Source organism: Malaclemys terrapin, chromosome 14, assembly GCF_027887155.1.
Source record: "Malaclemys terrapin pileata isolate rMalTer1 chromosome 14, rMalTer1.hap1, whole genome shotgun sequence".
In the NCBI taxonomy this organism is placed as follows: Eukaryota; Metazoa; Chordata; order Testudines; family Emydidae; genus Malaclemys; species Malaclemys terrapin.
The window spans coordinates 11,133,354-11,147,242 of record NC_071518.1 but is presented as its reverse complement, the minus strand read 5'-3'; the positions used below and the strand labels follow the sequence as shown (position 1 = coordinate 11,147,242).

Sequence of the window (13,889 nt, the reverse complement as noted above, 5' to 3'; positions counted from 1 at the left end):
CAACATGGCGGCGCCAGGTGCTGCGGCAGCAGAGCCCGGACGGTGCGGAGAGGGGCCGGGGTGGCCCCGGGCTCCGGCCCCTGAGGCGGAGCGCCCTGCCCCCCGGGAGCTCGTGCGGCCGTCGGTGACGGAGCTGTCCCGGGCCGTGCGGACCAACATTCTCTGCACGGTGCCCGGCTGCGGCAAGGTCCTGCCCAACAGCCCGGCCCTGAGCATGCACCTGAGCAAGGCCCACCGGGTCCAGGTACTGACCCTCCCCGGCCCAGCGGTCTGGGTACAATCCTCCCCTGCCTTGGGCCTAGCCCAGCGGGTCCGGGGACCGACCCGACCCGACCCTGCCCTGGGCGTGCCCCAGCGCCTCCGGGTACTGACCCTCCCCTCAGCGTGCACCTGGGCATGACCCACCTCCCTTGGCCTGCTGGGACCAGGTATCGAACCCCTCATATTCCCCACTCCCAGCTCTGAGCAAGACTCGGCTGTCTCAGGTACTGACCCTCTCCCAGCCCCGCTGGTCTGGATACCTAACCCCTTTTATCCCTCCCCCAGCACCTGAACAACACATCCCTGGCTCACGGGGTCCAAGTACCAAACCTTCCCTACTCTGATCCCGTATCTGAGCCTGTGTACTAAACCCTTCATATTCTCTACCCCCAGCCCTGAGTGTGCATCTGAGCAAGCCTGACCAGGTCCAGGTACTCACCCCCAGCCCACTGGGTCCAGATACCGAATGCCCCTTGCCTTGAGCATGTTCCTGAGCAAGACCCTCCAGGTGCTGAACCCCGTATTTTGCTTGTTCCTGAGCATGCACCTGAGCAAGTCTAACCAGGCCCTCCCCTCCACCCCTCAAAAATCCCCTAACCCTGATCCAAGGAAGGCCCATGTATTGAACCTCCCTCCCACAAATGCATACACTTGGCTTTTAGCATACACCTGAGCAAGGCCACGGAATCAAACTCCCCAGCCCAGCACTGTGCACGATGTAAGCAAGTGTAGATCCTGCTTGTCCCCATTATCCCTCACCTCTTGAGATCTTCTGAGCATGCACCATGTCTAACTGTTCAGAGGCACCAACTTTCCCCTTTCCCTGGGGGTGTTTGACTCCTGCTCCACCCCAGGCCCTGCCCCCACTCCACCCTTTCCCCCAAGGCCCTGCCCCATCTCTTCCCACCATTGTTCTGGCCCATCCTCTGAGTATGCCCCCCCCACTGCTCCTTGCCGCCCCTCCTCCCCACCCCCCACAGTTCCAGCTGATTGTGGCGGGCGGGAGGCACTGGGGGGCAGGAGGGGGTGGCACTGATGGGCTGGGCCTGCCAGGGGGCAGGAGGCTCTGGGGGAGAGGGAGAGGAGCTGAGCACCCACTATGTTTTTTCCCTGTGGGTGCTCCAGCACTTTTGGAGCTCTTGGTGTGCACCTAAGACTGTTGGTTCCAAGTACCAAAGTCCGTGAGTCTGCACTTAAACTAGATCCTCTTGGTCCTGATATTGACTGCCATCTCTGGTGCTGACAGCCCTGGGCATGCACGAAAGTAATACACACCAGGTCTGCATACTGACCCATGCTCCCAACCTGACCCCAAGTGTGTACTTGAGCATTGACTGCCTACCATTTGTCCAGCACTACATCTGTGTCCCCTGGGTCCTTCTTGCCTTCTGATTTATCTAACATCTAGATGGGAAGGTCCCATTCTCAGTTTTAAAGCCCTCTGCAAGGGATAGTTAGCATTCTTTAGAAACACAGTAAACTGTCCAATTGTTTCTAAAGCCACTGTTTAGAAGATTTATATAGGTGTTGATGGGCTGTTCTAGGTTAGTGTATCATGTTTATTCTATTACAATGGGGAGAATGATGCATTTTCTAGCAACAGCTTTTTTATTTAGAATGCCCTTCAGTGTGAAATGTATAAACTTGTTTAACAGTATATGCATACTTAGTGTTTGGTTTGTATCTCAGTGGTTTTGTATGTGATATCTTTTAATATATTTTTTAAAAAGATTCAAGAATAACAGATACTGTTAAGAGTAGCTTGGGTTTTTTTTTCTTTCTAAAGATCATTCATCATTTTATTCATTATTTGTATTGTTGTGGTACCTGGAGGCCCTGGCCACATTGTGCTACGGGAATACAAACATATAATAGTTCCCCAGGCACCAAAACCTCATATTTTCTTAGGGAAATAGCCAGTTAGATTTGTTGATTATTGGTCAAGTTGGCCTAGGTGGATCTCAGCTCAAAAGCAATTAGAAGGAATTGAGTGGCATCAGCTGATGTGTCCTGTGGTTGAGGGACACAAGGGATACATAAAAAGCAACAGAGGGTCCTGTGGCACCTTTAAGGCTAACAGAAGTATTGGGAGCATAAGCTTTCGTGGGTAAGAACCTCGCTTCTTCAGATGCAAGTAATGGAAATCTCCAGAGGCAGGTATAAATCAGTATGGAGATAATGAGGTTAGTTCAATCAGGGAGGGTGAGGTGCTCTGCTAGCAGTTGAGGTGTGAACACCAAGGGAGGAGAAACTGCTTCTGTAGTTGGACAGCCATTCACAGTCTTTGTTTAATCCTGATCTGATGGTGTCAAATTTGCAAATGAACTGGAGCTCAGCAGTTTCTCTTTGGAGTCTGGTCCTGAAGTGTTTTTGCTGTAAGATGGCTACCTTCACATCTGCTATTGTGTGGCCAGGGAGGTTGAAGTGTTCTCCTACAGGTTTTTGTATATTGCCATTCCTGATATCTGACTTGTGTCCATTTATCCTCTTGCGTAGTGACTGTCCAGTTTGGCCAATGTACATAGCAGAGGGGCATTGCTGGCATATGATGGCATATATAACATTGGTGGACGTGCAGGTGAATGAGCCGGTGATGTTGTAACTGATCTGGTTAGGTCCTGTGATGGTGTTGCTGGTGTAGATATGTGGGCAGAGTTGGCATTGAGGTTTGTTGCATGGGTTGGTTCCTGAGTTAAAGTTGTTATGGTGCGGTGCGTGGTTGCTGGTGAGAATATGCTTAAGGTTGGCAGGTTGTCTGTGGACGAGGACTGGCCTGCCTCCCAAGGTCTGAAAGTGAGGGATCATTGTCCAGGATGGGTTGTAGATCACTGATGATGCGATGGAGAAGTTTAAGCTGAGGACTGTAGGTGGTGGCCAGTAGAGTTCTGTTGGTTTCTCTTTTGGGCCTGTCTTGTAGCAGGAGGCTTCTGGGTACACGTCTGGCTCTGCTGATTTGTTTCTTTATTTCTTTGTGTGGGTATCGTAGTTTTGAGAATGCTTGGTGAAGATCTTGTAGGTGTTGGTCTCTGTCTGAGGAGTTGGAGCAGATGCGATTGTACCTCAGTGCTTGGCTGTAGATGATGGATCGTGTGATGTGACCGGGATGGAAGCTGGAGGCATGAAGGTAGGCGTAGCGGTCGGTGGGTTTTCGGTATAGAGTGGTGTTAATGTGGCCATCGCTTATTTGTACGGTGGTGTCTAGGAAGTGGACCTCCGTGTAGATTGGTCCAGGCTGAGGTTGATGGTGGGGTGGAAGCTGTTGAAATCATGGTGGAATTCTTCCAGGGTCTCCTTCCCATGGGTCCAGATGATGAAGATGTCATCAAGATAGCATAGGTAGAGAAGGGGCATGAGTGGACGAGAGCTGAGGAACCGTTGTTCCCGGTCAGCCATAAAAATGTTGGCATATTGTGGGGCCATGCGGGTGCCCATAGCGGTGCCACTGGTCTGGAGGTATATATTGTCACCAAATTTGAAATAATTGTGCGTGGGGATAAAGTCACAGAGCTCAGCAATAAGTTGTGCTGCGTCATCATCAGGGATACTGTTCCTGACAGCTTGTCTTCCATCTGTGTGTGGGATGTTTGTGTAGAGAGCCTCTACATCCATGGTGGCTAGGATGGTGTTTTCTGGGAGGTCACCAATGCATTGTAGTTTTCTCAGGAAATCTGTGGTGTCACGGAGATAGCTGGGAGTGCTAGTGGTGTAGGGTCTGAGTAGGGAGTCCACATATCCAGACAGTCCTTCAGTGAGAGTGCCAATGCCCGAGATGATGGGGCGTCCAGGATTTCCAGGTTTGTGGATCTTAGGTAGTAGATAGAATAACCCCGGTCGGGGCTCTAAGGATATGCTGATTTGTTCCTGTGTTAGTGTAGGGAGTGTCGTGAGTAGATGGTGCAGTTTCTTAGTGTATTCCTCAGTGGGATCTGAGGAAAGTGGCCTGTAGAATTTGGTATTGGAGAGTTGTCTGGCAGCCTCCTTCTGGTAGTCAGACCTGTTCATGATGACAACAGCACCTCCTTTATCAGCATCTTTGATGATAATGTCAGGGTGGTTTCTGAGGCTGTGGATGACATTGTATTCTGCACGACTTAGGTTATGAGGCAACCGATGTTGTTTTTCCACAATTTCTGCCTGTGCACGTTGGCAGAAGCATTCTATGTATAGGTCCAGACTGTCATTTCGACCCTCAGGAGGAGTCCATGTGGAGTTCTTCTTTCTGTGTTGTTGGTGGAAGGGTATCTGTGTATCAGTGCGCTGTTCAGTGTTATCTTGAAAGTATTCTTTGAGTCGGAGGCGGCGAAAGTAGGCTTCCAGATCACCGCAGAACTGTATCATGTTCGTGGGGGTGCTGGGGCAAAAAGAGAGTCCCCGAGATAGGACAGACTCTTCTACTGGGTTGAGTGTGTAGCTGGATAAATTGACAATATTGCTGGGTGACTTAGGGGTACCCCTGTTGTGACCCCATGTGGCAGGTAGGATTTTAGATAGCTTACGGTCCTTTTTCCTTTGTAGAGAGGTGAAGTGTGTAATGTAGATCTCCTGTCTTATTTTAGTAAAGTCCATTTGTGTGGAGGGTTGGTTATTTATGAAAGTCTCCAGGTTGGAGAGGGATACATAGGATTTGTGCGCAGTTTCAGCAGACATTGTTCTTCTAAACATTCCAAGCTTGTGCTTTGAGGTGCACACAGCACTCCTGGATCCACGCAGGCCATCGTTTTGAACCATAGTTACTGCACTATTTAACTGTTGTGTTCCAAGTTTGCTATCAGGGAAGAAAATACAATGTGTTCTTTCTCCACATAAACTGCTGTAATAGCTCTCAGACCTGTTATCACAGTGCCGTGAACACTCATGAGATTCCTTGTACTCAACTTTCCATTTGGTAATAGCTTAGGCTAGTATTGGAACACTTGTGTGGCTCAGACACATAGTGTCTATGGAGATTAGATTTTTGGAGATACAGATTCTAATGACACTTTACCTGGTCGTGACTGACTGAATGATACTTTAGTTTAGAGCTACATACACATAGTCCCAACTTTGGAAACTTTTTACTAATATATCTAGAGTTGCCTCTTCCATATTCAGCATTGTTTTACAGCTTACCTCTCTTACTAAACCCTTTTAGCAGGTAAGTCCAACTTGCTAACTAAGTGCCTAAAAAAGCAGATAGTCACCTAGTGGAATTATCAAAAGTGCCTAGACACCTAGCTATCACTGACTGTCTAGGGTGCTTTTGATAATTCCACTAGGTGACTATCTGCTTCTTTACGCACCTACCATACCAGGGGTTCTCAAACTTCATTGCATCATGACCCCCTTCTGACAACAAAATTTACTACCTGGCCCCAGGAGTGGGGGACCGAAGCCTGAGCCCACCTGCGACCCACCACGCTGGCTGGGGAGATCAAAGCCGAAGCCCCCACTGGGTAGGGGGGCCAAAGACCAATCCCAAGCCCCACTGCCCCCGGCAGCGGGTCAAAGCTAAAGCCCTTCCACCATTGACTGAAGTCCTCATGCTTCAGCCCGGAAGGTGGGCTTGGGCCCCAGACCGCAGCAAATCTAACGCCAGGCTTAGCGACCCCATTAAAACGGGATTGTGGAGTCCCGACCCACAGTTTGAGAACCTCTGTACTAAACCTTTACAACATAAATAATCAATCTGACCCTTAGTAATGTCGTGGTGGTGGACCGTGGTGTAACAAGATAACGATCTTGGAACTTAGTGGTTTTTAGTTTTCTCGGACTGTAATTAATTTTGATACTTTCAAGAGTCAGAGGAAAAGAGGTGAAAGTAAAAACTTTATCCCAAAACTCCACAAAACATTTAATTGACAAAGTTCAAGAATCTGTTAGGTTTGCTTTTGGTGAAAATAGAGAGTTGACCATCTCATTCATTATATTCTTTGAACTTCATTGTATGGACTTGTAGTATTAGTAAAACTAACTTGCAACAAAATGTCTTTTACTAGAAACCAGGTTTGAATGCTTAGAAACATAAGTTGCTTGACAAACTTGTATAGCATTGATTATGTTCCATTCATTGAAGACGTAATGTATCTTGGTTTGGTAGCTGTTAAAGCTTCACTTTGATTCGCCTCATGCTATGCTGCAGAAACTTTCTGGAAAATGACGCCTGTTGGAGCTGCATGAGCACCCTTCTCACTTAAGATGTTTGAAGCAGAAGTTATAAAAATGTTGTGCAGTCCCAAACTACCTCAGCTTATGCATTTCTGTGGTCAGGTGCAGGGACCTTCTCTCTGTTCCCGGGGTGATTTCTTGGTTCTTTTTAATCCAAAACTCAACTTCTGGTGTTGCACTGTTGTACTGGTAGGTTTTTATTTTGGCCCTACGGTTCTCTGGCTATTACCAATATGTCTATCAGGGTTCTGAGGTCTCAAGTAAGAAGGATGTATGTAAGCAGTGTTGTGATGTGTCCCTCTATGTTCTGGAGACAGATGTGGGTACCTGCTATTCTGCCTGGGGTGGTAAACCATTACTTGGATTGCTGCTCTATCGTAGGGCCTTCACACCTTGAGCTTGCATTGATAAGCAGCAGAGGCTCTGTGCCTTCATCAGGGAGGCCTTATGGGGCTGGTTCCTGGATCCAACATCAGATTAGCAGTCTGCCCCTGGACGCATCAGAGCAAGTTAAATCTAATTTCACACTGCAGAAGTTGGTACCAGAGAGAGATCTCCAGGGTTGTAGTGCCTATAGTGTAATCCCCAGCCAGTTCCAGGATCTGGAGGGACAGAAGAGGTGCTACTTTTGTCTTTATGCTTCCCAGCAGCACTGTGTTTTGCTCGGGTGCAGCTGAGTATTTTAGCCCAAAATTCCTTCTTAGTTAGTAGCCTGCTACTATCCCTAAGTGTCCAGGCACAGGTGGCTGAAATATGTGGAAAGCAGAATAATGTGGTTGAGACTGAGGGAATCTTCCTTAGGGAGGGAGATGTTTCTTCCAGAGACAGCTAAGCAGAATCTGTCCCTATTGGTATTCTGGTTCTGTAGTATAGTGCTGTGAACATCTAGACTGCATACAAGCACACACAAAAAGTTTATTAAGTGGCACATGGAACTCTAGTTCTTTAATTTTACTTGTTTCAGCAACTTTAATGGCAGTGTGATTGTTCCAGGCAAATATAAATTGTAAAGTAGAAACCTTACCGGTTGGAAACACCAAGCATAATGCAATTCTGAAAAATTAAAACTACAGTGTATTGGAACACTGTAAATATTTAGTGAAATGCAGTGAATATTTAGATCCATTCATTTTGGACTCTAAAAGGTTAAGAAATATCATGTATAAATTGTTTAGATTCTGAAAGTATTTCCTCTATGGTGGGGAGAATTTAATATTTGGAAGTAAAATAATAGCATACTGCTCTAGGATCATCAATTGTGATTCCTGAAGAGTTCTGCTGGTATAGTTACAAAATAGTATCTGAACAGATAAGCAATTCCATTTGAGCTGGGTAATCTACCAATTCACTTAGCAAAGAGTTTTCAGCTTGAATGTCAAGGCTGGTAAACGTTGAGCAAAATTTAATCTGTATTCTGAACACTTTATTAATAGTACAGACCCATTTGCCAACTTTTAATAAAAATGTACTTTTTCAGGATGGAAAAATAAATGCATCAATAAGGAAGGGTTTGAAAACTACACAGAAATTCTACTGCTGTCCTATTGAAGGCTGCCCTAGAGGACCAAACAGACCATTTTCCCAATTTTCACTTGTAAAACAGGTATTTTTTTTTCTGGACTACTTTTCCTTGAGTAATAGTATAAGAGGAATCTGGGGACAACATGGGCCAATCTTCAAGAGTGAATATACCTTCCTGTATCCAAACACACGTGCCAGACGTCCCAATGTGTATACTCAAGTTGCAGAGCAAGTGTGTGGAGAAATCCCAGTTTGTGTGCAGATGGCAGTTTGCACATCCACTTTGGAAGAAGACTTGGGCCTTTGTGTCTAACAGGCACTGGCATGTTCTCATTTAAAAAAAAATTGATTAAAAAAAAAATGAAAAACTTAGAAAAGGTCATTCAGATACAAATTTTCCAAAGAGCTAACCTATGGCTAACATTTTTCCATAAATGTCCAATTATAACAAAAAGACGAAGGGCAATAAGCTGGTTTAAAATTATTAGCCATTTTAAATGGATAAGAAATAAGACTAACTCCTGTACTTTTGTCTCAAGAGTTGATGTCTTTAGACTGATGACTTTCTGTTGCATGTTAATCAGGATTCTCTCTTGTTAAGAAAATGTCACTTATGCATTCTTTATGAAAAGTATTATTTTCTGTTGAAAATCCAACTGCCAACATTTGTGACTCATCTTCAGTGTCAGTCAGTTGCATGATCCAGCATGGTAGTGATGTGGTCTAGTGGCTAGCGCTCAGGGCCATAAATAAAGGGTTCTGTTTACTTGCTCTGGGAACTTTGGACAACTCACTTAGCCTCTCCTCTTTGTTCTAGTGTTTTTTTTGAAAGAGAGAGAATGCCTCTCTCAGGATGGGTATTTTGATTATTTAAATAATGTTAATAAACAGCAAGATCCTTGAATGAGAGGCACTGTGGGCTTGATCCTGTGCCCACTGAAGTCAATGGCAAATCTCCCATTGATGTCAATGGTACAGGAGGAGGCCCTGTAAGTGTTAAGTGGCAGTAGTTAATCTATATCTAAAAGCTGTGGGAATTGATGACATAAAATGAATGACCAGGTGTATGAGATTGCCAACAAGTTCATTCTCTGGTATTGTATGAAGACTTATTCCCAAGTAAAACAAGGGAAATTAATTAGAAGGTCAATGATGGTGTAAAATCACATTTAAACTACTGTTTTTTTTATATACAAATAACTAATTAAAACTATTAAAACTAATTTAAGCAATTTTTCATTGTTTACTTTTTGCCCTCACCTCAGCTTGGACAATGAAACTAGACTTCTCTTCATTGTGTAGTTCTCACGGCTTTAGAATAGTATTGTATTGTTTGTGCCTCGAGCAGTGCAAGAAAATATTTAAATTTTTAAATCTTTTTTCAATGAAATGCCTAAATATTTCTATTGAATTCTTAAAACTGTTTCTAATTAAGGATAGTTTTTTCACTCTTCTCCAAGACTAGCATATCTCCTAAATTGTTTTGCATGTGTAACACTGTATCTGTCTTGTAAAGAAATGACTCTTAACCAATTCCTTTGTATTGCTAACTTGTCTAACTTTCACTGTGAATTTTAGCACTTTATGAAAATGCATGCTGAAAAGAAGCACAAATGTGATAAATGTAGCAACTCATATGGCACGGAATGGGACTTGAAACGACATATAGAAGACTGTGGCAAGACTTTCCAATGTACTTGTGGGTGCCCTTATGCCAGCAGAACAGCATTACTGTCTCATGTTTACAGAACTGGCCATGAGATCCCTGCAGAGCACAGGTAACAGTGAAGCTATTGTTAATTAAGTGATTTAATTTATTTTGTATTAAGTATTATGACATCTTCCTACATGTGCCTCATAATTAACTCCTTTCGGTTGATAGGAGGTGGGCCCGTCTCCTACCTATATGCAGTTAACTCCCACTAACACGAATGCAGTTTGCTACTTCTTCCTTCCGTTACTTAAAGCAGTCCTAGCTCCATTGATGGCAATGGGAATTGAGTGTCCAGTACTATGTAAGATCAAGCTTCTAGTGTCTAGCACAAGAAGTGCTACCAGCTGTGGTCCTCTTATTGCTGGTGACATTTATTGCATTTGTTGTTAGAGCTACTATTGATTCTTGTTGGAACTGTGTGACCTGCAGTCCTATGAAAGTAGAAAGGGAATGCTCTTGGATGGGGAATGTGCACGCCCAGTGTAGTTCTGTAGCCTGAAGTAAGCAATGTTAATTAAATATTTTTACTCTTAACACTTATACAGCACCATAAGTGTCCGTTGCTTTCATTAGTAAAACAATAAGATTGGCAGTTAATAAAAAGATAAGTATTAAAAATTGCCATCTATAAAATGTGCATAAATCTTCCTAATAGTGTGCATGCATGAAGCAATCTATTTACTGAATCCTACTACTGTATGTGTTTTGCAGAGTGAGATGCTGCAAGATTATAATACTTGTGCATTCTTGTATGCAACGGTTAGAAAACCTAGGCTCCAATTTTCTATAACACTGTAACTACCTACTTTGGAAACTCTTTGAACGTTTTCTTAAACACCATAACCCAAAATGCTGAGAGGTTACTCTTTTAGCATTTTCCTCATTCTCTTCATTATTAAAGTAAAAAAAAAAAAATCTCATGGTCAGGATTAGTTTTTCTGCCAATTCAGACCTACGGAAGGATTTAACTTATACCTCCACTCCCACAAGGTCTAGTGCCATGATTGAAAGAGTTGGGAGGGAGGATTTTGTTGTTGGTCTCTAAACTGTGAGATAAATTCTTAATGTATCATGTTTACAGGGATCCACCTAGTAAGAAAAGGAAAATGTGCAGTGAGGTTTCCAATCAGCACTTGGCAGAGAAAACGAGTGAAGCATTCATCAGTGCACGCACCAGTAGTACTTGCACTCAGGAATTGGAATCATCTGAGATGAAACTAATGGCCTCCTTTGAAGGCTCCTGCAGTTCTAATATCAGTAAGCAAACGCTCTCACAGCCAAAGTGTACGCCGAAGATGCTTTTGCCAAAGCCCAAAGTAGCTTTGGTTAAACTTCCAGTAATGCAGTTTGCTCACTTGCCTATTTTTGTATCAGCAACAGATTCCTCTGTCAAACCTGTTGTAGTGGCTGTTGATAATCAAGGCTCTGTTATGAGTACTGTTCACTTATTACCTCAGTCTATAGGAATTCTGATACCAGCATTGGAGGCTGAAGCACTTGTATTTAAAGACACAGTGCCTATTTCAAAAACGGCAAATTCTGGTGTTGAACCAGTTAGCACCAGTGTTCAAGTCAATTTGGGTAAGGTAACATCAAATAGTACAGTACAAGAGCTGGGGAGCATGTGTCACAAGAATAAAATCTCTTCAATAAATGTACAAACTGACTTATCTTACATTTCACAGAACTTTATGCCAGCTGCAGCCTGGACTCCTGATTCTTCTGTATCCTCTTGCTCTCAGACAGACCTGACATTCAGTTCACAGGTTTCGCTACCAGTTAGTGTTCAGACTCAGACACTGTTGCCCAGTTCTAAACTGACTTCATCCATAGCTGCCCAGACTGATGCTTTTGCTCAGGCTTGTTTCCAGTCAGGTGGTGTTTCTAGAGAGACTCAAACCAATAGAACGCAGAACTCTATTGATGGGAGAGTACAAATGGACCAGGCTGTAATGTGCAATGACATTTTTGACAGTGTTCATTCAGCGTACAATGTCTCAACCCAGATTGGGCTCACAGAAAACAATTTAATGGCTGCAAACATGGATCAAAGATTGCTACAAAGAAGTAACTGCAAGACCCTGAGTCAGGATACAATAAAATCTGAACCCATTATCAACTTCAATACACAGACTAATATACTCCCACAGCAAAATATGACAGATAATCAAACCCAGACAATGGACTTACTAAGTGATCTGGAAAACATCTTTTCAGGTAACATGTCTGGCCAGACATTGGATAATCGTGGTCTTTTGTCTGACACTAGCTCTGGTGCTGATACACATCTGCCATCTGGCCCTACACAGAGCACGGGAATAGACTTTGACATTGAAGAGTTCTTTTCAGCTTCCAATATTCAAACACAAACTGAGGAGAGTGAACTTGGTAACCTGAACTCTGAGCCGGTCTTGGAATCTCTGGACATTGAAACACAGACTGACTTATTTTTTTCGGACAGTGCCACTCAATCCTATAGCTGCAGAGGAAATTCTAACTTCTTAGGTTTGGAAATGTTTGATACCCAGACACAGACAGACTTAAATTCCTTCTTAGACAGTAGCACCCATTTGCCTTTGGGAAGTATTTTGAAGCAGTCCAGCTTCTCCATGAGCACTGACTCATCTGATACCGAAACCCAGACAGAAATACCCTCTGCTGCTAAAAATATACCTAGTCAAAATATAGAAAATAAAGTCCAGCTGAATAGTGCTGAAACACAGACTATGGATAGCTGCTTTGAGACCCTTGGAAGCCTATTCCTTACCAGCAATGAGACACAGACAGCTATGGATGACTTTCTTCTGGCTGACTTGGCCTGGAATACAATGGAGTCACAGTTCAGTTCAGTAGAAACACAGACCTGTGCAGAATTGTGTTCCTTGGTTTGTCAGAAGTTTGGAACAAGCCATTGAGTGCTACTTAATAACATTGTTTTCCTTGTGGTTTGAAACTAAGTTATTGGGGTGGGGAGCGGGAGAAGGGACTGACCAAGTTATCTACGTTGAATGTAGTTGCCCATATGCAGTTGGTCTAAAAAAACCTTTTCATGCATAAGGTACTTAAGCTGTTGTATATGTAACTTAAACATAGAATATGTATACATGTTTGTAACCTGTTAATGTAAGTTTGAACTTTTAAAGTGAATGTCCTCGTGGTGCCTACCGTTGTTGATCTGTTATAAAGCTATATCGACACGTCCATTGAACCTCCATTCAGGCTTTTATATTTGTCTATAACTATATACTTCTGGCTCAGACCTGGGCTTACTGTCTTGACGCAAAAGTAGGCCTATCTAATCCTGACACATCTCGCTCACCAAAAAAGCCCTTTTTGGCATAAGCTGCTTTTTGTTCTTTTAAGGTCTTAGATTTGACAAGATTATAATATGGCAAGATTTACCCGTCCTATACAAAAATAGATGTTGAGGAATTTATTAGTAGATGTAGTTTCCAAGCAGTTGTCCCAAAAATGAACCTGGATCACAAATGTGCTGATTATTGCGTATATAATTTAAAGTGCAACTAATGTGAGTAGCGACACTTGTTTTTAATTCTCTCTGAATTGATATAATAAGTGTTGGTGTTAACAGGGTATTAAAAAGAATTTTTGAGATACTTAACTCTGAAAGTTATCATGCAGTAACTTCACTGCACATACTGTAATAAAACAGCATACAGGTCTAAAGTATTTTTGGACTTTTCAAGGAGGGATTTGTGTTTCTAAACTGTGATTTGCAAGAAACCCTGGTTCTGATGCAAACAAAATCAAGGAAATTCTAAATATTAGAATGTCTGTGTGAGTGAAAGATCAGAACAAATCATCAGGTTACATTGTAATTCACCTACCCATAGCACAGTTATTTGCTAATTTGAGGAATAGTATATTGGTTAGACTATAACTACGAACCTTACCAAAAACCATAGAAACTATTAGACTTGTAACGACTGAGTTCTCTGAAAGCCTGTTGACTAAATTACTACTCTTAAATCTTACTCTTCCAGAACAGTCTAGGGAGTTCTCCCTAAAGTTCAGAGTGTTTGAGGCTGCTGACTTCCCTGTATAGCAGCAGGTACATTGGTCCTCTGCACAGTGAGCTCAGCAGCCCCTCCTGCCCCTGGTTTCACTGTAAAACATTCCCCTTCAGCAGTCATCTGTTAAAAGCTGATGATACTCAAAGCATGGAGATTTCCTTCATCTACTGTCTTCTCCTAACTGGTCAGTTACAACAGTCATATATTTCAATGGA

At 43.3% G+C, this 13,889-nt stretch overlaps 1 protein-coding gene across 1 annotated transcript; it reads left to right on the top strand.

Annotated features, from left to right (window-relative positions):
* Positions 1–12,843, top strand: ATMIN (ATM interactor). The gene is made up of 4 exons (XM_054048730.1): positions 1–244; positions 7,883–8,008; positions 9,505–9,704; positions 10,722–12,843. The coding sequence occupies exons 1-4, from the start codon at positions 5–7 to the stop codon at positions 12,553–12,555; spliced, it is 2,400 nt and encodes a 799-aa protein (XP_053904705.1). The 5' UTR covers positions 1–4; the 3' UTR covers positions 12,556–12,843.
* Positions 12,844–13,889: the final 1,046 nt, after the last annotated feature.